General features: G+C 41.7%; 1 protein-coding gene across 12 annotated transcripts; it reads left to right on the top strand.

Annotated features, from left to right (window-relative positions):
• Positions 1-66: 66 nt before the first annotated feature.
• Positions 67-26,320, top strand: SNAP47 (synaptosomal associated protein 47). 12 transcript variants are annotated; one of them, XM_046933468.1, is made up of 8 exons: positions 67-96; positions 1,767-1,931; positions 2,987-3,031; positions 3,137-3,303; positions 5,751-6,306; positions 10,616-11,100; positions 15,042-15,172; positions 23,760-26,320. In XM_046933468.1, the coding sequence occupies exons 4-8, from the start codon at positions 3,237-3,239 to the stop codon at positions 23,904-23,906; spliced, it is 1,386 nt and encodes a 461-aa protein (XP_046789424.1). In that variant the 5' UTR covers positions 67-96; positions 1,767-1,931; positions 2,987-3,031; positions 3,137-3,236; the 3' UTR covers positions 23,907-26,320. The 12 variants fall into 12 exon arrangements, with proteins under 12 accessions (XP_046789424.1, XP_046789427.1, XP_046789433.1 ...); XM_046933471.1 differs by having other exon boundaries at positions 67-130; XM_046933477.1 differs by lacking the exon at positions 1,767-1,931.

Raw genomic sequence — 26,320 nt, 5'->3', positions numbered from 1 at the left:
GCGGGAGAAGGGGTGCGCAGCGGCGCTCGGCTCGGCCAATAAAAGCGGGCGGCGGGCGCATGCGTAGAACGTCGCTGCGGGCTGCGCTGCTGCGAGGTGGGTGCGGGCCGGGGATGGAGGAGGTGGGGAGGTGAGGGGTGCTTAGCCGGGGTTTGGAGGGAGGTTGGTAAGGGTGTAGGGAGTGCGGTTCGGACGGAGTGGGTGAAGATGGAGGAGCGGGGTGGGGATCTGGCCTGCTTACAGGGGGGTAGGAATCACGGAGGAGGTGGCTGTGGCCGAGGGGAGGTTGAAGGGGTTTGCTTTAGAGCTGTGGTAGAAGAGATGAGGGTTGTAGTGGGGTCTGGCGTGGAATTGTTGGACAAAACACGATGCTCATCTTTACTTGAGTCTAGATAGAAGGAAAGGGGTGTCATCTGTTCGCTGACCCAAAGGAGGCCTTGGGTATAAGGGAACCTTTAAGATCATACTGGCCCAACCCTGTCTGCTGTGTTGTTTTTGGGTCAGCAGGTGGCTGTGTTATGTTCGGGGTAAGGAGGGAGAAGACTGTCTTTCATAGTGGGGAAAAGGAATGAGAAGGGGAGGGAAGTGTATTTTTGTGGGTGTGGAGAGGTTCAGCTTGAGGTAAGAGAATAGCGAGCCTTGGGGATTGCAATTGGGTAGGGGAAGGGAGCGAGCTGTGGGAGGAAGGGTGGGGAGAAAGAAGGGTTCACTGCTGAGGTGGGGCAGGGGGCTGTGTATTTTGGGCTCCTTACTGCAAGAATGATATTGAGGCCCAGATGCACCTTCAAAGAAGGGCAGAAAAGCTGTGAAGGTTTCTGGAGTACAGGTCTTAAGGGGGAGTGGCTGTGGGAACTGGGGTTGTTCAGTCTGGAGAAGAGGATGCTCAGAGGAGCAATTATTGCTCTCTACAGCTGCCTGAAAGGACTGAGCAGGATTGGGATTAGCCTCTTTTCCCTGGCTGGAGTTGTGCCAGGGGAGGTTCAGGTTGGGTGTTTGGAAAAACTTCTCAGAAATTGTGGTAATGCGTTGGCACAGGCTGCCCAGGGAGGTGATGGAGTCACTGCCTCAGGAGACATTCAAGAACCATGGAGATGTGGCACTGACGGATGTGGTTTAATGGGCACTTTAGTATTCTTTTCTAACCTTAATGATTCTATGACCCTGGCAGGAAAAAAAGTGGGACTTAAGAAGTGGAGTTCTATTTGTGTTTTGAAATGGAGGGATCAAAGCAGGGTCAAGATTAAAGGGCAAGCTGATGAGTACTAATATGGGTGGTGCAGGTGCTGCTGCAGGAAATGAGGTAGCTTGTATTTAATTAGATGCAAGAGGATTTGGTGAAATTATGATCTTCAAGGGAGCTGCTTTTTATCAGGCATACAGTCTGGTTTTTGGGTGGTGCTGTGTGGAGACAGGTGTTTGACTCAGTGATCCTTATGGGTCCCTTCTAACTTGAGTTATTCTATAGAGAAGCCCCTCAGCTTTGAGCCTTCCTTTAGTAGGGATTTGTTGGGTCTTTTAGAGCGAGGGGGGATGAATCTCACAGTACAGAGCTACTGTGAATCTTTACCTGTTGTATTTCTGGGTGGGTCACTTCAGAGTACATCGCGTTTTGTAGCATCATTAGGGGAATGGAAAGTTACAAGCTTGGTGGGGGCAGCATGTTAAACCTTTCATTAAAAAGGACTCGCTATTTGACAGTCCTTATAAATGTTCTTAAAATAAGTGTTGCTGGGCTGACAGAACTGTTACAATTTGTCATTTCTGAGATGGTATGGTTTGGAAGTAAACCATCGAAGATTGTGATCTTATGGAGCTCTTCTATGAAGGAGGACCAAAAGCAAACATCAATAAATTACAGACATGTGGAGAAGCATTTTGCAGTTAATTAGCAAGATGAGAGGAACCTGTGACTGAGTACTGGAGGCTCTGAGGTAGGCACATTGTGAAGGGATGATATGCTTGTGAGCTGATGGCATCTTCTCAGTGCATATGCAGCATCTCCTCACACCTGGGGCAATTAGTAATGCTTACATTTCATTAAGTGATCTCACAGCACCTTGCAAGAGAAGGTGAGTCACCTCCTTTTTATAGAATCAGCCACCACTTGTATATTAGCTAAAGAATTTAGGCAATGTTGTGGTGACGCTGTTGGAAATAATCCCCCATCTTATTGCTGCTGATCCTAGTTCTTGCTGTGTGTGGTAGTGCACTCAGTGTGAAGGGCTGCTGTGTCAGAGATGGAGCAGAATGTGTGTAATGCGCTGATGGGAGAAACTGCCTGGGTTGTCTGCTGGGTGGACAAAACCGTAGGCAAACTTCTGTTTGTTCATAAGAAATGAAAGAATTCATTGTGAATTCATTTTACTGCATAGAAAAGGAGCTTTTAAGGAGTATAAGTCTTGTAAATACAATTAAGAGTTGGTTTATGAGATGGCCAAATAGAAATTTCCTTAATATTAGCTCAAGGAGGGCACAGTTACAAAAATACTAGGGTGACAGTATTTCTAGCAGCTCAGAAGCTATAATTGCAGGTTAGTACCCATCAGAGATGTATAAGTTGCAATATACGAGTGTCAGAGGTAAAGCAAATATATGATGTTTTTTTTCCAGCTGACTTCAGATGGTTGAGTACATCTTTATTTTTGTTTGATGCTGTTTAAATTTGCCATGTGTTTTAATTAAACACCATGAAGTCTCCTGTTAAATTAGTAGCTCACTATTGAATGCTTTTAAACAGCAATGTCGTGTACCGTGATATCTGTTTTGTTTGCTGTTGAATAAAATACTCTTTAGTTTTCCTCATGTGCATTTTCATTTATCCTGTGTTTAAATTTCTTCTCTGAAGGGGGGGGGGGGGGGGGGGGGAGGGGGAAGACTAAGTTGTGCTGAGCCCCTGCTAGTTAAGGCATGATTATGTTGGGAGAAATGTTCTGAAACAATAGGTTTAATTACCAAGTAGGCTTTTCTTTGTAAATTCTGGCCTCAGGCACAAAAAGAAGCTGACTGTCAGGCAAAGCCTCTGAGCTCTCAGGTGAGTCAAAAGTCATATGACCCAAGGCATGCACGTGTATATATACACCAGTCAAGTGACAGCTTTGTTTCTTCCCCTGGTCTGAGAGGACTTTTCTACTCTTAGATCCAGGGGTAAGCATACCTCCTCTGTTGGATACATGTAGCTTTATTTTACCTGCTCTCGTGGGCTTTGAAGAGGAAAAGAGAAAACGTTTTCCATACGGATGGACAGATTTGTAAACATAGCAGTTCCCAAAGAACTGTCTGGGGTTTCTGAAGCTACAGATAAAGGTAAGGAGCTTGAGAGATGGTTTAGAAATGTACTTGCATGGCACAGCTGCAAGATTGTGTGTGTTTTTACATTTGTACTAGTCATGAGCAGGCTTCAGAGAACATGCTGTTTTAACTGGGTGCTGGTGGTAGTTTGTAGGACTCAGCCTGTAAAAACAGGCTCTATGCTGAGATTTTACACAAGGTTAAAGAGTTGCTTGCATGTTAAGTGTTTCTCCTTGCTGTGGCTGTGCCTTGTGAGGATGACTGTTGCTGTTAGCAGGGACTAGGAGTTGTTTCCCAGTTGATGCTTCGTTCTACTGTACCTGTCCCAGCAGCGAAAAACATCAAGCTAAGAAACATCCTTTTTGTTTCCAGCTTCCTACTGTGATCCTCTGCAATGTATATCATCTTTCAGTGCCTCAGTTTCTTTATGATTTTTATTTATTCTTTATAAAATAGCACCTCAGGGGAAGAGCTTCTTGTTGTGGGCAGCATGCTGGTAGTTGGATTTTTCAGAAAGAGGTGAAAGTAGTAAGTTTCATGCTCTTGAAATTGGGGGGTAGTGATGGGGGTGGGTCCTAAGCATGACACCCTGATAGGTAGGGAGCCTGCTGGTGTGTTGTTTGTTTCAGTGCATTTCATTTAACTCTGCAATACCTTTAGGACGTGAGAAGCTTGAGGATGAAATACGAGATGTTTATTTTGGTTTACTTTTTGTTGGCTATCATATTGCAGTTACCAGTACTTCTGAGAGAAGCTGAGTGCTGCCTAGGTGTATATGCTATCTTACAAACGTGCTAAGTGCGTGACAGTTTCAAATCTTTGAATATGTGATATCAATGAGGGAGATGATATCTCTGAAAATGTTTTACTGAATTGCAGGAACCAAAGTCAGTGTCAAATCCAGGCAGTTTCAGGCATTGAAACCTCTGTAATTTGTAGTTCCTGTTTAACAAAGCTGTAATATAATTTAGTTTCAAATGTCAGTGATTTTAATAGTAGTGTAACTTTTAAGCTCTTGCACACACTGATGTAGTTGTCAGTTATGCTTACAGAAATTACACACAGTATCAGTCTGGCAAGGGGTTTTGTAGAGCTCTAACTTTTCATTTACTGTGTCATCCAAGTAACCTTGTGATAATGCTGTGAATTATGCTATAATACATTCAAGACTTTGAGAAGAGTAAGAATGAATAAGAGAGTAATTAAATCACCATTACGTAATGATTGTTCATAAGGAATTAAGTCATGGGACATAACTGGTCTTTAATACTCATGGTGAAAACTAGCACTGGGAAGGAGATGTTGCAAGAAACAATCTGATTCTTTGGGTACGAGAAATATCTTTGGGAATTTGGGAAAATGTGCACATCCAAATACGCTTCATTTAATTTACCATTTCCAAACTTGAGATTGTTTTGCTTTAACCAGGTCAGGCCTTAAAGCACATGACAGCTCTGTGTTTGTCTGCTGGGATTTGAGATACTAGTGAGCAAGCCTTATAGGATTAACTTTGCATCGTCAAGTAGCATCCTAGGCTCCCAGGAAAACATGGGCTGTCAGAGGTGTAATGAAATCACCATTGCCCTGGGTGTTGTCTGTTCACACTGAGCTGAGCAATCAGTTCCCTTGGCTCCTCTAAGCCTCTGCCTGTTCTGCTGCTTTCTCTGCTGTCATACCTACTGAATTGCTCCATGTGCCAGGCCAGCAGCACCTCTTCACGTACCTCTATGGCATCTTTTCCATCTCAGTATATTCATAATTTGATCTGGGAATAAGTCAGCTGTGTGTTGATAGCTCAAAGTGGGAGGAGAAAGACCAGGTATTTCATGTCACTGTCGTGGGTTTGCGTTGATGGTCTCGTGTTGATGCTTTCTGGATTTTCTTTATGTCCCATATGGTGATGAGGTGGGGGATGAAATACTTCTTACATGGTAGCTTTCTAGTAAAAAAGGGTATGTGAAAGACTCGAAGTTGGTGAAAACAATGTGTGTTCCTGTTATTGGTAGGTTCTTCTCTATGCAAAACTATGAGCATAGGTGCATGAATGCAGAGTAATCCAATTAGAAAGCACCTGTCCTTAAAGCAGTATCCAGTGAGTTAATGCAGTGCTCATTTCAAGTTGATGCTGTTGTAAATCACATGCTGAAACATAATGAGAACATTCTTAGAAGGGGAGGCAGTGCTGTTATGGAGCAGATGATGTTACTGGCAGTCCTGTTCAGAAGGGGTGAGGTGTTTTTTTTTTGTTTGTTTGTTTTCTTAGAGGGAAATAGTTAGGAATCGTTTCCAAATGTTGTAAACCATGTGCAGCAGTTTCCAAATTTGTGTTGTGTAAGTACTCAGAAGGATATAGTGAATGTACTGGAAGCCAGTTGTGGATAGGATTCATTATTTGAGTGTTTGTAATGTTATGTGAGAATTCTTAACAACATATAAAACTTTTTTTTTCACTTTCATTTTAGTTAATTTTTCTGGCTTTGAAAGTGTTGCTGCTGTGGAAGAGGATCTGAACAGCGAGCTGATGAACGAAGACATCCGTATCCATAGCTGGCCTTGTTCTTACTACTTTGACACCAACAAGCAATGGGTCTCTGGCAGACTCTCGCTGACCCCTGTTGCAATCAAATTTACAGCTGACAAGACTGGGGAGGTTTTAGTCAACTTCCATCTTTCTAGTATCAGTGAGATCAAGAAGGAATCGTCAAATTTAATCTTCAGCTCTCTTACCATCTTGGAGAAGAACACCAAGCACTGGTTCAGTTCTTTGCAGCCCAGCAGAAATGCAGTGTTCAACATCCTTGAGCACTTCTGGAGGGAGCAGTTGCTGTCAAGTGAAGGCACAGGAGCAGAAGCAGCAGCCTTGCAGTCAACAAAAGGAAAGGAACTGACTGGGTTATTGACTGGGTCTCAGAAACGGCTGGAGGACACAGCAAAAGTGCTGCATTACCAGGGCGAGCAGTTTGATAACATCATGAGAGGACTCAACAAGATCGAAGGGGATATGGACGTGGCAGACAGGTATGGTACTGTAGCATCTTCTGAGCTAAGTAGTGGTTGTGGGATTGTATGCCATAAAAGAGAGTTACATAGAAGTCTTTAGGAAACCAAAGTGTTGATTTGCAGTAAACGTTTAAGCCTGTGATGGTCTGTCGTCGATCTGGTTCTTGTTGAGATGTTGAGCAACATCTTGATATTGCTTCTTTATTTCTGTCTTTCCTCCCATCTAACATTTCTTCTCCTTGGATAAATTATTTCCATATATAGGTGTCCTCTGTTTTTCAAATGACTTTTCAAGCCCTCCTGAGTTTCATCTATGATGGGCAGAAATGTTAATCTTGAAGAAATCTCAAACAAGTCTTGTTTGGAGAAGACTGAAAACTAGTTAAAGGAAAGATACAAGTTAATACTCCTGCTGACTGGCACATTCTGGAATTCATGTTCTTATCAGGTGTCCTAGAATATACATAAACGTGAAATACTCAAAGTTTGGTTTATTTCTTAAGTCATGGTGTAGCTTGTGTTGCTGTTACACAGTGAACACAACCGTGATTTGGCTTTTCTGTTGGTTTGTTTTGTTTTTTGTCTTTTTCCTTCCAAAGGAAATGATGAATATGGCAGGAGGTCTTCCTCCTTGGAAATAGTTTTCTAGAGTTAACAGGTAACAGCCCCAGAATACTCTTTGGTTTAGCTATACTGCATTCCTTTTTCTGTGCATAGAAGTCAACTCTTGAGGCCACTGTTGTGTGCAAAGTGTGTGTAGTTGAGGGCGTTGTATTTGCTGTTAGGCGCAGCAGTGAGGACTGCGTGGTGCAAATGCTGTCAGGGAAATGGCTGTAGATGGAATACAATGATGGAATGTTTGTGGTAATCTCATGCATTCGGTGACTAATTGTTTTTGAAAACTGTCTTAAGCATTGAGCTTAGGCAAGAGAATGGAGCTCTGGAGAACACTTGATGTTGTGTCTTTGTGGCAGAACTCGCGAATAGTAAGTGGTTGGTGTCAGTGTTTCAACTTCATTATTTAATGAATACCATTTAAAGTGAATTACTCTATGCTATTTTGTGTGTAAACTGGACTCGATAGCAGCCTAAAATAGGCAAGAGGGTTAATGGTATTGTCACGTTTAAAGATCTGTAGTTATGAGTGTCTTTGGAAGCTCTGACACCTGCATAAAGAAACAAACGCGCTAAAAGTTCAAACTGGTTGTTCTTGGAAGAAGCATTTGTTTGTAGAAAGATATGTCTCAAGGGAAGTGTTGATTCCACGTTGATTCTGGTGATACTCCTCGTGCCCTTTAATGAAGTGCCAAGATAATGGAAAGTTCAGCAATAGATTTTAAAGCTCTGTAACAATAAACAAAGAGTAGGAAAATAAATAGCTGCTCATTGTTATTGAAAGAGGGTTTTGTTTTGGGTTAAGATGCACTGGGAGGTATTACTTGTCCTGGTAAATCTGAAGAGCTAAATGCTTTGATTTTTAAAATGGAAAAACAAAGGAAGACATCGACCAAATGTTAGGCGATGCTTTATTTTATCTGAACTGTGTGGATTTGAACTAGTTTCCTCACAGACTGCCACAAAGTTAGGAGTCACAAGCCAGTCTGGTTTCCCTTTTACATGCTTTTTAGGAATTTCTAACACAGTATTTGTGTATGTAGGTTGATTCAATAAATCCATTCCCCCCCTCCCACTCCTGACCCAGGGTCTTCTGGTAAACTGATGACATCTTTCTTCATCTTCCTAAACAATGTAGAAAATGGATATGTTCAAAGCTCACTTGATTGTTGCGTGTTGGCTAATTCAGACTATTTATATATCTAAATATGTGGATGTATCTTCTGTCTCTGACTCTTGCAAACTTTAGAAACTTACTGAGAAATAACTACGTGGATGAGATAATTCAGGGCCATTGTACACATGTAAAATACTTTGTGCAGACAGGTATTAAGAGGGAATAGACTTCTATGTGTGTTAGTCAAAGGTTTTAATAGCAACACCAGTATGGTGGGGTTGTCTTTGATACAAGAAGCCAGGCTCCTTTTTCTGTCTTCATATGTTTAAAACTTTGATTAATTTTGTGCCTGTATGTGTGGGCTTTTTTTTTTTGGATTATTAATTCTGTTCTTGTGCCTGGGTATATACAGCTGCTTTCAGTGGAATAGTATGGAGATAAGCAGAACTGAGTCTGACGTGCTAGCAGATGTTCACAGACCAAAAATAAACTGTTTCCTTATAAATATATTGCTGTGAGAGGACAAGGTACTCTGGTTGCAAATTTTCATTTGTATATAAAGACTGATGTGCTGGTTTGTTGATACAGGGGGGTGACTCCTCCATGGAAGGCCAGAGAAATTGGCTGGAGCCTTTGTCAGGGCTGCACAACGGAGAAATCTTGACTGTAAATCAGACATTGCACAGCCAGGAAGTTGGTCCCTTGGGAAAGGAGGGAGAGGAGAGTGAGGGGATAAAGGGATAAAAATTAAGGCTCAGACCTATCAAGAGTAAGTTACCACAGTGTAAATAGAGGTTTAGATTTGTCACACTGCAGCTGTTCTTACTAAGTGAACACACGTGCTTTTTTCTCATTGTAAATGTGATGAGGGAAACTTATACTGCAGTAGGAATTTAATGACTTCTCATAGGTTTGGACGCTGGCATAAGCTGTCATTGTCCTGGAGTACCTTGTTGTAACTCTTTCATTAACCAAGAGGCCAGAAAATGCACTTTGTGCTCTGTAGGCATGAGATCAGGTCAGTTTCTGTTTAGTTAAGACGCGTAAGTCAGTGCATGGCTTTTAATTTGGAAGATGCTGTGAGCTAGCAGAGCTTAGAGGGTTTTTTCAGTCTTTCTCCATGCTGAACTTAAGTTGAACCTCGTAGTTTCAGAATTCAGCCCTAAATCTGTGACACTGTGCCATTTCAAATTCTGTTAGTGCAGAACTTTGTTATGTCTCTTTCAATGTGTCTTTTTTTCTTCCTTTAAGGAGTGTCACAGCATTTTCAGAGGGCAGCAGAGAGCTCCCAGACCCATTGCTCATCCTGCATGCTGTCAACATAAATATATGATGTCCATGCTCTAGCTGGGAGTATACTGTTAAAGCAATTCATTCTGCCTCTGTCTATGTGGTTTAATCCCAGGGTGCTTTCTTTTCTGCTTTTCCTTGCAGATGGATTTCTTTAAGTAGGTTTGTTTAGGAGCTGGTGTATAACTTTCGCTAGTCAACAAGGGGTTCAGCTAGTCTCCACTTCCAGATTAGTCTGTGTTTACAGCTAAATTAAACAGGATCTTAAAATTGCAAAGTCTTTTGTAGAACCATTCTGATTCTCTCATGGAAATTGAATCATTATAAACAATATCTTGAGAGCATCACTGTGATATGTATTTTATCAGGCAGTACCTTCTGTGTGAATTAAATAAAGCTGACTTTCCAAAACAGCAGTGAAGCAGAAATACTTTATATTTCAGTCCAATAAGGCTTGTGTCTCTAGGATTTATGACAGTAAATAGTCGTCTTTAGTAAGAGGACTGTATTTTGTTAAGTTACAGTTAGCTTGGCTTCATTAGGAGCATCTACTGTAGCTACTGTGGCACCTGCCTGGTCATTGGCAGGGTTGTTAGTGCAGTGGAATGGAACCAAATCAAATCAGAACCCCCTTTTCATTAATTCCCTTTTTTTTTTCCTGTGGAATGGCTGCCTAGAAGGCATAGACCTGATGAGATCTGTGATATCGATCCTTTTTTGGGACAGTACTACATAAGAGGATAATGGACCAAGCTGATATAAAATGCAACAGAGGGATCATACCCAGCATCTCACAAATTCTTCCCTCTAGGTGTACACAAAATGCACATAATGCCTTTCTTGTCTGCATTTGTTGAACCAGTGCTCAGAACCTTGTACTCATTTGTGTTGGAGCTGGCAGTGGGAATTTGGGACTGGGGGCAAAGCGAAAAGTGGCGTCAGCCTATGGGATGGAAGCAGGGAAGAGTAGTAAAAGTCAGCAGCAATGATGGCCAAGTGTGGAAACATTGAGCTTAAAGGCAGCGTTAGCTGAAGAACAAATGGTTGTAAATTGGCCTGAATAAACCCAGTTGGAAGTTGGATTTCTCACTTCTGAATGGTGAGATTCTGGGACTGCTTTCCAACATGTTAGCAAATAAAGGAGAGCTGTATTTAAAGGAAGGATGGATAGTGGTAGGATGTGAATAGGATTGAGAAGCAAAATAGATGCAGTGTTCATAGATGCAGTAATTTGCTTTCAGCTGGTAGGTAGCACAACCTTTCTATACTGGCTTTTCCCTTCTAACACTCTCTTCTCTTTGCTAGGCTGTTGACTGAACTCGAATCTCCTTCTTGGTGGCCATTTAGCAGCAAGCTCTGGAAAGCACCATTGGAAACGAAGCCAAAGGAAACTGCCACAGTTTCCGATTTGAAGAACCAGGAAGGAATCATAATTAGAATTCCAGTTATTATCACCCACAGAACAGACTCAAATGTGAAGCCAGGAAAACTCACGCTCTTCGCTTCTGGCCTGGAAATCAGTGACTGCAATTCTCAGGTCATTCACCGGTTTGAATCAAAGGATGTGGATGATATCAAAGTTCACACACCGTATGAAATCAGTGTCCGTCAGAGGTTTATTGGGAAGCCTGACACCTCTTACCGGCTCTTGTCAGCAAGGATGCCAGAAGCAATCTCAGTCTTAGAGATGCAGTTTAGCAAGAAGATACAGTTTTTAGAAGATGCCCTGGGATTTGTTGGTCCCAGGAAGTCTCCTCAGGTAGATTTTGGCACCTCCATTTGGCAAGCAGGTATGTGACAGACAAAACAATCCATCCATAATAGCTCTTGATAGTATGCTGTGTTTCTATGTGGCTTTCAAACTCTGAATGTCATACAGTGTTTATAAGGCAAGTCCTCTCTCTCCCCCAACCCAGTGGTGAGGCTGCACTGTTAGCAGAACACAAAGAAGTGTCTATTAGTTGACTTCAGGCCCTTTTGCTGAGAGAGCAAGGGTGAGGCTAGAGCTAACAGAAGTTTGAATGTGGTTGGATGTACTTTCTCCCTACTGCACTAGCAAAACCTGTGACTCCAGATGCTGAAGCTGAGGTGTCTCTTGAGGGCCTGACAACTAGAATATGCCAAGCTGTCTTTAATGCTGTAGTCTCAGCTGGTGTTTTCACCAACTCCACACTGGTGTGTGAGAGGATTAACTTAATTTGAGTTTCAGCTACTGGGCTGTGTTTTAACTTTGGTATCATTCTTTTTTCCAGTGGTCACCAATTCAGTATTGTGCTACTCTGTGGGGAAGGGCTGTTAGAAGCCCATTCTATTGTTCTGAGTCCTCTGCTGTTACTATTTTTCCTTTAGCAGTTTGCAACTGGAAGCAACATTTTAATATAAAAACCATTGCTCAGTTAACTGTAAAAGGTTTGCAACAAACTGGCAGTCCAGCGAGTTTTCAAATAACTTAAAAGCCAGAATTGTTATTTCATAATAAGTGAAAATAAACATATTTATTCAAGAAGTTCCATTGTTTGGATTTAGGAGATTTTAGGCTTCAGATCAGGTGAAGGCATAGTTTAAATCACTGTAAAAAAAAAAATACAGTAGGGGCTTCAACTACTTCACAACAGTAAGAATGAAAACCTTAAGCTATTGCTACTTCTAAAATTCAGGGAGGATTGTGTTTGTGTTCATTTCTTGTTATCCAAACTTGGATTCACTTTGGAAGCTGGTGAATTTTTGTCTGTTAAGAATTTATTTCTGTCAAAGTGTCCAAATCCTTTTTTTTTCCCCTAATTGTTAGTGACCAAAGAACAAATCAGTGGATGGATTTATTCTCAGTAAATTAAAAGAAGTAGAAAAACGATAGACTAAAACAATAGGCAAAACTCATTCTAAGCACAAAGCTACAACTGGATTTCAGCAGGGAGGATCATGTTCTCTTGTTGACGAGTCGTCAAGGGCCATAGCTTGGAAAAGCTTGTTAATTTTTAGGGAAGTCAGTCTCTGGGCATCTGGCACTGAAGTGTCAGCACAACAAACTTAGAGGAAAAACAACCTGCTGGTTTCTTAAGCACTGAGTTATTCCAGCAAATTGGTGTTCAGTTCCTGATGGTCTTAAGCCTGGTTACATAAAATAATTGGTTATACAGCCCTACTGTGCTTAATTTCCCCACTGCTCTGCTCTGTTTGCATCTGAGTCAGTGAGTCAAGGATATTGCTCTCCTACCCCCACCTGCATTCTGGCTGTTTAATTTGGAAATGCCAGCAAAGAAAACGGGAGGTTATGGAAATCCTGACTTCTGCAGCTCCACCAAAACCCTTGTTTGTTCCTTCCCTGGAGACGGCCGCTGCCCACCCACTGTCACTAGATGGCAGTCACGGACTATGCTTTACCCAACGCCTATTTTCCATAGCTGTTCGCATGCTGCAAGTACAGATGATGATGGTTATCATTGATCTGATTTGCTGCTAAAAGCACGGGGGGAGTATTCTGTGTTATGCATGCCTGCCTCCGAGTCCACATAAATTGTGCGTGTGATTTCAGGTAGCAAACGTTGATTCAGAGGTGCACAGGAGAAGTATCCTTGCAGTAGAGGTACAGCAAAGTGGCTGATGGTGTTCTGTGCTGCAGGCAGTGCAGCTCAGGGATGTGAACATCTCCACAACTGTCATAACCTTCTCTAGATCCTATTTGCTTATGCAAGTCGTGCCTTGAAGCTGTGCACGTTGCACATTTGTATAAATAACTGCAACAAAACTGTTTTTCCTGAAAGTTTTGGTTTGATTTCACTTAAGCACTTCACAAATTCCTGTTCTTATACCCACTAGATTATCTGAAACGACTTTTAGCTACTTTGTACCTCTTTCCTGACTCTGTGTGTGTGTGTTTGTTTTTGGACCAAGCTGCAAGGAGTGTTTAAATGCTGGAGGGAGCACAGAAAGGATTGCTTTGTAACAGTGGTTCTTCTGTGATAGGTTAATTCCAGTACTTTCCTCACCAGTAATGGGTGATAAGAGTCCCCTAGACTAAAAGGCACAAGAAGTCTTACAGTGTACTTGCACTGTAGCTGTCTAGGGCAGTGCTGTCTTAATCCTATAGCTGGAGACTGGCATTTACAGCTTTAGATCCCTTTCAAAGCTACTGCCTTTTCCCTGCTTAGCCACAGTGACTGTGTTTTCATTCTTAGGAGTTTACAGCACTTTGCTAGTTCCTCTCGTGGAGGCAGCAAGTCCTGCAACCCAACTGGATGTAACAGAGCTAAACAAAATTGCTCTACTGCTTTTTAAGTATTTTTGCTTTTTTATTCATTCTCTTCTTCCTTTTTTGTTTTGTTGACTCGTTACTAGAAATTGCTGAGAATTGTCAGATCTCCTTCCCCTGTTCCATTCTTTCTGTGTGTCTTTGTCATGTCCCCCTCTTATTCTTGTCCTCAGAGCTTAATGGGAGTGAAATGGATAGATTTTTGCTTTTAATGAAATAATTAGTGGGCAGGGACACTTAGCTGATAAGAACCATGCAGAATCTTGTCTGGCTGTTTGCTGCCATAGGAAGGTCTGTCATTCCCTCCCCACTTTCCCTTCTGAGAGAGCCCACGACAATAAAATACCATAAGCAGTGTTTTTCAGTGCCTGGTTCCTATCCCTTCTAAGTACAAAGAGCATTTGCACAGGGTAACATTAGTACAATGAATGATTTGCTTGTCTTAAACCTTGACTGTGTCTGAGACCAGTGACTCTCAGACTGATAACCGAGTATGTCCAAGGATTAGGAGCTTGCAGTAATTACTTGAGAGGGATTTAAGGTTTGGTACTCTTGATTTAGATTTTTGTCTCTGTTTTCATGGTGAAGTAACACTACCCCAGGGCAGTTAGGTGAATGCTGTCTGCTAGCCAGCCAGCCAGCTGGGCACCAGCTTGGGCCTGGCAGGGAGCTCTTTACTTGTGATGTGCTTTCTGGCCTGATGTCCTGAAGATCTGCTGTCATTGTCCTGCATGGGTCAGGCTGTTTGCTTGCAGGTGGCAGTGGCAGCATTAGCTTCCTTCCTTCTCAGTGCCTCTTTAAGTGGGAGCACTTCGGAGATGTTTGGAGTGCCTCTAGGAGCCAAGATGTGCGACTTGGGTGTTTAGAACCCATCTGCATCAAAAATAACAACCTTTCCTTGCAGCACGTCCCTGCTACCCCACTGGGCAGTATCAGATAGTGCAATAGGAGCTGATGCTTTAAATAAAGGACAGGTGGCATGTTACACCAGGGACTGCGTTCACACTGCCTAGCTGGGGGTGGCTGTTAGCGTCAGTGTTGCCCTTCTGCTTCAGGGGTTCACTGGCATCACTCTTTGGCTCTGTCTGTAGTCCATCACTTTTAAATTCTTTAATTAAAAAGATTAAAAAGAAGCAGCGGGTGGAGATTCTTAGTTTATCTGATTGGAAGTGCATTGCTGCTGCTTGCTGTCTGTTCAGATGCATGCCCACAGCCCAAAATGAACTCATTCCTCAGGTGCTGCCTTTTAAAAGTGGTCTTTCAGCAACATGCTTATTTTCAGTTTGGGCATTGTACAAAATACAGCTTGAATCCTTCCTAGGAGAACTTGGCTCAAAAACCAGGGATGGGTCTGGTGTATCTGAATGAGCTTGTCCTCTTGCAAACTGCTACAGAGCAGAATTCAGCCTGTTTGGTTCTATGCTAGCTCTCCCTGTCTTTACAGGAGATGGCAGTCTTTGACCATGGGAATTTCTCTTTCAGCCACAGGACTCCTGGGAGGAGTGGTGCAGCCCAGCTCTCCAGTGGGAGGCAGAGAGGGAACAGACAGTGACCAGGTTCAACTGCAGAAGCATGAGAAGATCTCTCAGGAGGAGGCAAAAGAGCTTAAACAGGTATAAGTCAAGATAACTGAGTTGGTTTGCTCCCTCTTTATCCTTAGCATGCATTTTCTTCCTTCATCAGGAATGTAGTCACAGAATCATAGGGATTGGAAAAGGACCTCTCGATGTCATCTAGTCCAACACCTGCTAAAGCAGATTCCCTGGAGTCAAGTAGTAGTTATTGTCCTTAACAAAATATTCACCTCCCTAAATTTAAATAAAATAAAAAGTCCATCAAGCTTATTATCGAAATACACTGACAACTTTCTATTTGTTTTTAGCTGTTTTGGACAAACTGGGGATTATTGGCAAAATATGTCAAAGACAGGGTTGATAACACAAGGAAAATCTTTAACCTGTTTTATCTGAAGATTAGGAAGTTTAGCAGATCATTTTTAGCTTCTTCTGTGTTTTTCCTTTTGCTATTGTACTATTGGATGTGGCTCTGGGCAGCCTGGTCTAGTGATTGGCAACACTGCACATAGTAGGGGGGTTGAAACTCGATGATTATTATGGTCCTTTTCAACCCAGGCCATTCCATGATATGATTCTATGGTATGATTCATTCTATGATACTCCTTTTGGTGAGGAGTTATAGTTCTGACAAGAAGTGCTCTGCTCAGGTTTGTGGATGTTTCCGAAATAGATGAGTGTATGAGAGCTGCAAGCACACAGCAATGAATTAAGCAACTAAAAATGAAAACTTCTTGCAATATATTCATAGATAATTATGGAAAGTAACCAAATTATAGTTGGGTAGGTGAGAAGTTTAACCTTTGCAGAAATTTTCTGTGTGGGGTGGTGGACTAGAAACCATGCTAAATGGCTAATGTGTTTAAAACAAAACCCTTTGATGATTAACTGAAGCCCAAGAGACAGTTCTGGTATTTATTTATACTGCACCAAGCTGAGAATTTTTAAACCAGTTAATGATTTATGGTAAACTTCTGGGCAGGGTTGGGTGGGGAGAGGATCTGAATGCCAAATTGACAGCCTATGAATTGGCCTGATTTTTTTTTTTCCCCAGTAATTGCTGAGCACCTGTTCCTTGAGAATCAGGCCTTTTTAATCATCATTCCACTCATTAATAGTTTTAAAATACATGCAGTAATGCCTATTAAACTCCTGTTCATTTTTCCTGCTAGAAAATGCCTCATGAATGTACCCTTTTAGACCCAAACTTGCTTAATTAACCAAAATAATCAAGATCTTTTGACTGAAATATCTAATTTGGGCTTTTTCAAAATCAGGGTGAACTAGTCACGTTCTAATTGCTCTCACTTTTCCTCATCTCTTGAAGAGCTTGTCTCTGTGATGTGTCACTTTATCAAAAAATAAGCATTTTCTGATGCTGCATTGACCTTTTGGAGGGTTTTGAAACACTGTTACTCAATCAGAGTTGTACAAATATCAGCCATCCATTAATCATTTGTACACGGACTTTGAACAGCTATTAGGTATTCAGAAGGGCTAGTTGTTCCTCTCTTAAATGTCAGCTTTTCAGCACGATAATTGTAATTTGCAGCCAGACCCAAAAAAAGCTGAATATTATTATATTAACGGTTAGTGGTCATGTAATGCTTTTGAAGACACACAGTATGCTATATCTTGTAAGAAAAAAAGACTCTCTAGGAATGGCTTCCCCAGAGCCAGTTCTTGACAGCTGAACAGCAAACACCCTTGGTCAGTGCTTGATGTTATCAAAGCAGTTGGCTGTGACTAGAGAAGCAGAGGAAATGTATGACGGGGGGGAGTTCAGCATCTTCCAGCAAGCTGTGTGAACTGGGGATGAAGCCCCTTGCATAGTACAGACTGGTGTTTCTCTCTAGTTGTTCCCAGGAGTTCTCCAAACACTGCTTTTTCTCTGTGCTCTGGACCTTAAAACAGAATCAAGTAACTCTGAACTTTAGAGGGGAAGGAGGTATAAACACGAAGAAGGAAAGTATGATCAAAAATGAGTAAAAGTAGATTTCAAAGGTTTGAGGATCAAGGGCAGCATCGTAAGTCCTGCACACAGCCTTTTAGGTGTTGAGCCCCTCTTGTTAGGGAGGGGAAGGTCTTGTAACTACATGCAAGAGGGACATTTAAGTCCATAAGTCGTTTCAGCCCGCAGCAAGAACTTGTCTTACCTTGTTGCAGCTGCTTCCAGGGAGTCTCTTTGCACCACTTCAGTTCAGCTCCTGCTCTGTCTATCAACAGCAAAGATTTTAGAGATCAAGTAGTGGAAATAGTTATAAAAGCAATGCATTTACATGCATTGAAGGCTATGACATTTGCCACATCACACTTCATGGGTGAATTAAGGGTGTTGGAGGTCCATTTGTTTAACCGTAGTGTTTTTTTTTCTGAGCAGTTTCCTTTATTGGAGATTCTTTGGTTGTCTGTAATGTGAGCATTTTTGTAATATTAAAAAAAGACCCACAAAAGAGGGCCAACACCCAAGAACCAAAACAAACTCACAAAGCCCAGAACAGCTCTGCTATGTTCACCTAATTACTTATTATGTGATTAATAAGTAGAACTTGCTGAATTGGAGAAGACAAATTTGCAATGAGCAGATTAACTGTTGATCAATCTTTTCCTCTCCTTTTTTTTAAAAAAAAAAAGGAAAAAGTAGTTGCCATGATAATAACAGTTACTTTGCAGAAGGAGTTGTTGAATGATGCTAAATTCCTCCCATTAGAGCTGGAAGCGCTGGATGGTCTGCGGTTGTGACTGGGTGCCTGAGTAAAAGACCTCGCCAGGACATTTGTGTTGAAAACGCAGTTTTTTAACATAATACAGAGTGGTGATGTGAGCTGTGTTCCTCATCTGTGCTATAGAGATGGAGAAAGAAGCCTGCACAGTTCCTGTGGTCTCTGGCTGAGCCTCTGCCTACCGCCTTGCTGTGGCTGACATAATGGCAATGGGTGTGGGAGGGGATGCAATAATATTAGCTTAAGAGGAGGGGGAGTAGTTCTGTTCTGTAGATTTGGATTTGTTTTTCCAAGCCAGTGTTTTCTGATTTCCTAAACTCTTCCTGCCAAAGAACTGTTGTCTTGATATTTACTGTGTCCGCACATTGTGTATGCCATGAAGACAGATACTATTAAAGAAGTTTAATTCCACAACAGCTGGAAGAGAATCACATCCCAGTGCGTATCTTTAGCATTTTCTTCCTAGATTGTTCTATTTCAATCTTTTGCTCCACTCAGAGACTCTTGTATGTTTAGTTACCCTTCTATCCTGCCATCATCTCAGGAAATCACAACCATTAGGTCAGAAAAAAGCATTTTGTTGAGGAGCTGTTCACTCCAAGAGCTAAATTCCAAATTTGCTCATAGGATGGCCTTGTTCCATGGCCAAGTGCAAGCAACAGGCAGCTGATCTAAGCAGCCACATGCCATGATTATGCCCTGGATTTTGTTTATGAAAGCACAATCTGGAGAAAGAGCTGAGATCCTCACAACAGTTTGCTCGTGTGCAACTTAAATGTTTCATGGTACCACAATAAAAGGGGATAACAAATCCAGTGAAACTGACTTTGTCACAACTGCTTGAGTATATCTATTGTTTTGTCTAGATGGGGCCAGTGATATTCCAGTGCCACACTCACTGCTTCGTACTCCCAAGTAGCAAAAAAGCAGATAAAGTCAGATTTCCATATTAGTCCAGGAAGAAATAATGGGGAAATCAGACACTAAGAATAAGGTAATAAACAAGTAGTGATCTCTTCATGCTGTTCTAATAGCCACTGACAGCAATGTAAATCCATATTTTTTTTGTTATGGAAGTTACACTTGTTACATGAGGCTTTGACAAATCTTTTAGTGGATTATACTGCTGTGGTATAGCAAGCTGTTGTTCCTTTCTGTCTCCCAGCCCCCCTCCAGGTGCTGTAGGAGAGGATGTCCACAGGCCCCTTATTTCAGTGCACATCACTCAGTTCCTATAGTGAGTCTGAGCTTATAATAACACTTTAAATTAGAATGTCTTACCTGCTGCCCCGGTTTCCAGCTTTATTCCAGTATGTTCTGCACAGGGGTGAAACACTGTGTGAAAACGTTACCAGTTATGATCATCAAGAGCTCTTTTTACACCACGGTTCAGAATACTGTAAGTGACAGTTCACTGCTTCCTAACAGGTGCATTTGGCCTGGGAGCCTGCATCCAAGAGCCATTTCAGGTTTTTCATACTCTGCTTTAGCATTCAGCCCTCATCTGAGCTGCACAGGGAAAATGAAGTGGGTTAACTGAGGATTTTTGGGGAGTTCAAGCTGTGATTGGCAATACTTTCTGCACTCTGACACTTTTTGTATCTTATTTTTACCACTGGATACTCAGTGTATTGAGATCAAAGAATCACCAAGGTTGGAAAAGATGCACAGGATCACCCAGCCCAACCATCCACACATCACCAATAGTTCTCACTAAATGCTAAATCATATTTTACTAAAAACTTTAGATAACTGCATTATTATGACATCTGGGGACCTAAACTGAGGTCAGGTCTCTGTGGTAAGACCTTTGGCAGACAGTCTTTGTGTGGTTGATGCTTTGAGTTTAGACATCAGGGGATGTGGCAAAGTGGTAATAGGGTTAAGTACTGAGAAAGATCCTGGGGGCTTGGAGTCCTCTGCTGTCATTCCATCTCTGTCTGCATGGAAATTGTTTGCAGCCTAGCTGATCATCTCAGCTCCTCATTCAGCAAAAAGGGAGAAATGGGCAGTAGTTGAACTCCTTGAGCAGATAAGTTAATTCACAATCTCAGTCACATTGCCTAGGTTCCCACAAGTTTAATGAGAATTCAGGGTTGCATAGCTCAGATGGGCACCTTTTCACGAAGCAATGCTTAAGTCTGCCATGGTTGAACACTTGACACAGGGTGTATTTCTGTTTTATAACTTTATTAATTAACAGCCTGTTAAGATAAGCAGTGCATATGCAGCTCTTACAATGACTTAGCATAACTGTACTGAGTTTTTGGAACAGATATGCATTGCTGGTTTTTTACAGTGACAATTTTGCACATGGGAATACTCAGCAACTCACCTTAAGTGCACAGAAAATGTGTGGCAGAGCCAGAGGGCAAGTCAGACTTTCCAGATTGTAATGTTGTGACACAAATCTGAGGCTGTCTCATTGCAAGATTTACCAGTGCCTGGTGAAACGTGCCTTTGAAATGCATCTTTGGTGGGATTGTACCTGCCCATCCTCTTCGTGTAACAGATTGTATTTGGTTCATGTCCCAAAGTATGTACTGGCGCAGAAGGCACTGCTGCTGTGAGCAGCCAGCAGAACTGAAGCAGTGATAGCTAGATGTCTTGCCATCATTTCACTTTGCAAAACTAGTGACCAGCTTTGGCCAGATATCAGATTCCAGTAACTCTTTCCATCAAGCTCTGTGGGCTGTGCAGGAAATGCATCTTAATAGCTTCAGATCCCTTCGCATGGAGTAGCTGTGCTCATCTCGAGTCGTTGAAGCTGTGCTGGACAAAAGGGTTAAGAGATTTATTGCCAGACTGTTTAAGGCAAAGAGAATGAGCAGATGAAAGTGAGCCGCTTGCCTTTTATTTTTTCATGCAAGTGTAACCACACAGTCGTTGCCTGCTGTGTTTCAAAGCAGAGTGTAATTGGCAGGTGAACTGAGCAGAGCACTGGAGCTGACTGAATTTCCATTTTACTGCTTTCGTATTTTAAAAGCTCTTCTGTTCTCAACAATTGTGTCTTTTTCTGTATTTTAAACGTTAAGTATGCTCTCATGAATGCAAAGCCTATCAAGAGTAATCGGGTTTAGAACTAAAAATAAAATGTTTTTCATGGCGAACCTGGGCCTTTTTTGGCACAGATGTGACTTATAAATAAATTGTATGCTTCTTGGAGAGGTGGGAAGGGGAGTGTCCCTACTCCTTTTCTGCATCCTTTTGTGCCAACCCCCACCTTTGTGTAGGTGTTGTGGAGGAAGCACTGGCCTTCTGCACTCACCTCGGCAGGTTTCACAAACTAGGGTGGGCTGGGTGAGGACATGGATCAAGGAAGCTGAGCTTACCACACTGCAGTGGTGCAAGGACATGTTGAAAGAGAGGAGAGACCTCGCTCCTAAATTATCACCAGGATTGGAATATTTGTTGGTGCAGAGTCTGAAACCTGGTAGGCGCTTTGTTAGATGAACATGGAGGCTGGCTCTGCTCTAAGCCAGGGGGAGTGGACCAAAAGGCCTTTAGAGGTCTCTTCCATTCTTAGTTATGCTGTGACATGAATGCAAGACTGCAGTCAGTGTTGGTAGGATTTATTCTGTGTAGCACTGTCCACTTTATACATAAGTAGAAGAAATTCAAAGTAGGGACTGAGGTGGAAACACATTCTAACTTCACAAATCCAGGTAATTAATTCCTTAGGAGGGGCAAAACCACATCCCGGCCCCCTTTCCTGGATCACACACAGGGTGGAATTGATCAAGTCATTTTTCTTTTTGGTGCGTATCCTACACACATCTACTACCTCCAGTCTGGGGAATTCAGCCTTGCTTTACTCTTACAGCGGTAGAACCTGAAGATCATTTGGGATCAAAGCAGAGTTTTCTTCACATGTAGTTTTGGTTAGAACAGAAAAAGGTAGATTAGGCTTGATCCATGATTTGCTTTGTATTTTTGCTTTGGCAGCCAAATTGCAAAACCAGTTATTCACACAGCTGTATTTGTAGCTGCTTGTGATTTATGGAAAGAGCTGAGAGATATTTTACGAGATAAATCCCACTATTGTGGCTGACATCCAGCTGCAGTCAAAGAATTCTGACTGCATAAAATTCCCCTGCCATTCCAGTTAGATATAATATTCCTCGCTGCTTTTCTCAAACCAGTAACTTACCTAGCTTCAAATAGGGTGATTGCTATGGAATTCAGCCCCATGTGTGGACATAGAGGCTGCTGACGTTTCATAGCAGCTTTCTGAGGGCTGATGCTTACTCTAAAAGAAAAGCTGCTCTGTGGTTCTATGAAAAACAAGAACTGAGTTTGCCAGTTATGAAAACAATAAAATGATAGTTTAACTGGTGTATAGAGTATAGTTCCTTTTCTTATTTTACCAAAAGCCACGGATGTATTGTGAACAACACAGCCTGTAGTTTTGGTACCTTCAGTGGCATTATGTAGCTGCTTATGTACCACAACAGTTGATGTTGTGGACTGCTAGAGCTGATAGTTTATTTTCTGGGGGATTGTTATTGAACTGCTTGTATTAATCAGACAGTATGAGGGTATCCCTGTGGAGCTGGCTGTGGATGCCTAAGGAGGCAGATTGTGTAGACCAGTAGTGACAGCAGAGACAGCCCCTTTATAATCTGAAGGATTTGAGAGGGTGCATTTCCAATTGATCTGTCATGGTGTAGGTCTGCTTTTCAAATCTCCCTGATAGAGTCAAGGGAAGGCAACTGAGTCTTGCCTATCAGGCAGGTGCTTTAAGTTCATAACACCGGGTTTATTAAGGGAGTAGCCACAAGTGGGAATTAAAGGTGGTGCTGTAACTCATGCCTTAAGAGTGCTGGTGAAAGGAGCCTTTGTTACAGAACAAGAAATGAAGATCATAAAACCATTAAGGTTGGAAAAGAGCTCTTAAGATCACCAAGTCCAACTTCAGACCATCACCACCATGCCCACTAAAACACCTTGCTCAGTGCCGCATCTACACATTTCTTGATCACCTCCATAGATGGTGACTCCACCATTTTCCTGGGCAGCCTCTTCCAATGCATTGCTGCTCTTTGTAACTCTGCTATTGGTTGTATAAACCAATGACAGCTGAAGTTTAATAGTTCTAAGAAGTCAACGTAGGGCATTGTTATAGATGTCTTCTCCCTTTAGGCATGCATCAGGCTGGCTTTCTGCTTTCACTTTAGAGGCTTCAGGCCTTTTTGGACTAGTATCAGCTTTTTCAGACAACAGAGTTTCTTGGCCATTATGGAGTAGCTCAGGGTGTTTGCTCACAGTCCCACATACGAATGGTGAATTGCTAAGTGTACTGTAAATTGGCTGGTTGGTTGTATAATGCTTGGAGCCTGGAAAAGAGTTGTTGGAGGTACATCTTTTGTTCCTCATTTTCTCATCTGAATATACATAAGCATATGGGGCCAGATGACATACATTCCAGGGGCCAGAGGGAACTAGCTGATATGATTGCCAAGCCACACTCTGTCATATTGGAAAAGTCACAGCGATCAGACAAAGTTCCTGGTGTCTGGATAAAGGGAAGCATCGCTCCCATTTTAAAATGGTAAGGAAGGAAGGTCCTATTAACTGCAGACCAGTCAGCCTTACTTATGTGCTTGGGAAGATGGTGGAACAGATCCTCCTGGAAGTCATGTTAAGGCACATGTAAGACAGGGAGTTGATCTGAGGCAGCATAGCTTCACCAAGGGCAGACTGTGCATGACCAGTCTGGTAGTCTTCTACGGTGGAGCAACTACATCAGTGGAGAAGGGATATTTGTCCAGAGCACTTCAGGGCATGACTACAAATTATTTGGTAATTCAGAGGAAAGAAATAAGTAACTGCCTTGTGTCTATTACATTCTTAATGAACCGTATGGTTTTTTGCTCAAAGCTCTCAGTCTTTTCTTCCGATAGATACTGAAGAAGTTGAAGAGCCTTGCCTTGGAGACAGAAGCAGAACTGGAGAGACAGGACGAAGCTCTTGATTCCATCACTACCTCCGTCGACCGTGCGACGCTGAATATCGACAAGCAGAACCGCAGAATAAAGAAACTGACGTAGCGCCCATAGGAAGCAACAGGGATGGCACCACGAGGAAGAGGGGATCAGGGAATTGTATTTTTAAAGACTGTTTCTGTATAGACACTTTGTGTGGGAGCTGCTTGCGATGTTGTCTGGAGTGCAGTACGGTTGATGTCAAGTTCTGAACGTGTCTCCAGGCTTGGATGGTGATTGTTGGCTGTTTTAGGATGAAAAAGGCCAAATCTTTTAATCACAGTGAAACAGTGATAGTGGATTCTTTACTACAGAAAATCTGTAAATACAAAGGGATGTGATTTCATCTGAATGAACTTTTATGCTGCTTTTTATGTTGTTGCTTTTGAAAGGTGGTTTTTGTTTTTTACTGCAACAAAGAAGGGAGAAATGAACTGCATGTGAGGCTACTTTAGATGATTACAACCTGTTAATTCTCTATTTCTTGCAAATAGTTAATAGCTGAACTGAGGACCAGATGTCCAACCACAAGTCACTGAGGCTTTTTTGTGTGTGTGAGTTAATGCTGAGGTGAGCAAATGATGGTGATAAAACCTTGTGTTCACTGAACGAGTAGTTTTAATAAATTTCAAACATATTTTTAATGTACTCAGAAATTTTATAAGAATAATGAAGGATTAGTGGCCACAGCTGTTGTGCCATGTCCAGGGAAATCAAGGGAAGAATTTTAGTTAATATGCATGCATCGGTACAGACATTGACTTACTAAAGCATTTCTTTCCCATTGGATGAATATTTTGCTTACTTAGGTCACTTACAAAAAGTGTCAAAGTTAAATATATATGCTTCCTCTTTCCAAAGAGGGATTGCTGATTTTTGATGAACACCTACACCTTTTGTTTTATTTTTCACCTTTGTACCTCAGAATAAATGAAGGAATTGATTCTGGAGTAGAGGAAAGTGTTTTTTCATGGATGGATTTATTCAGTGCATCTCTTGTAGTTCACTGTGTGTATTGCTCTCTTGCACATAGTGGTTTTGTATATTTGATAATGGTCTGATGGATCCAGTGTCCTCAGAACATCATGAACGTAGCATTCACTTAGTGTGCTGCCTGCTTACTTTGTTGGAGCTGGGCTGCTGTATCTCTGATGGAGGCTAGTGGAAGGCATCTTGTACCTTTTCATCTCTACCTTCAGTTTCCAGGGATCTCCCATGCACTCTTCTCTGACTCTAAATGCAAACTTCATGTGTGCTGGGGAGCTTCGTCTGTTCCACATTCATAGGTTGAGAGGCCAATGGCTGGAACCGCAGGCGCCTGCATATCATTTTGCTGCTGTGCATCTGTCTGCCTTCTGATCACTATTTATTTGCACTAACTGGTGATGAAACATTTCAAGACTTCTTTTAGTTCCACATTTCTAAAATAAAAGGGAATATTGCCAATTGTTGTCTAGTAGATTTTGTTTACAGTCAGCTCCACTGAGTCTACAGGACAGCGGAGATGTTTTCCTAACTTACTGGATACTGTATTGGAGGGATTCTACATAATGCAGCCTATGACCGAGTATTTGAAAGGCAGAATTGCTTTTCACCTCCCATTTCATTGAGTCCTGCTGTTGACCAGCTATTTTCATTCAAAATAGCTGTTGTAATTTATTTTTCTCCCCCAAGTGTTTTTGTATTAAAAATATCTTCTTGTATTGCTCTCAAATGCAACCTGCAATATTTTCAAGTAGTGAAGCTTTGAACTGTTTATTCTACTGATAGCTGATGTGAAAATTTCCTGTTTCAGAGTAATTCAGCCTACTTTATAAAGAAATACACAGTAGATCACATAGAGTATGTTGTTTTCAAGACCTTACTCTACCTTGTTTTGTATTGCTTCCTATTAGCTTATTAGTATTGGAGGAAGTTGTGCTTCTGCACTGCAAGTCCTTCATTTACAGTCAAAGGTGTTACTGGCATGCACTTTACCTATTTGCTGAATATGATGATTATATATACATACACTGTGTAGTGTGAAATAAAATATTGTCTGGGATTCTCTTTCTTGTTTGTTTCTGATACCTAAATCACTGTTGTTTTACTGTGAAAGGAAAGTATGTTTACACAACTCTGTCATGAATTTAAAAATATACTTTGCACAAAATGTATGTTAACTGACCCTGGTGCTGACTGGGAATGGATCTGTACACTGAATTAGTTTAGATCAAGACTGCCAAAAGCGAATGCCAATTACACAACATTTAGCTTAGCATTCTTTGTGCCATATTTTTACTGATGTGATTTTTATCATGAGCTGTTGCATCTGATACCATATCTGTGATTTGTGTTAGTTCGTGTCCATGCTAAAACAAAATTGTCATATGATTTGTAAGAAGTGACCCATTCTAGAGGTGTACATTTACATCCTAGCCGAGTTTCAAATGCCCGGAGGAGTTTCACTCTGTAATTTATTAAATATATTGGACTAGTGA

Source organism: Gallus gallus, chromosome 2, assembly GCF_016699485.2.
Source record: "Gallus gallus isolate bGalGal1 chromosome 2, bGalGal1.mat.broiler.GRCg7b, whole genome shotgun sequence".
NCBI classification, from domain to species: Eukaryota; Metazoa; Chordata; class Aves; order Galliformes; family Phasianidae; genus Gallus; species Gallus gallus.
This window is presented reverse-complemented; position numbering and strand designations above follow the sequence as displayed.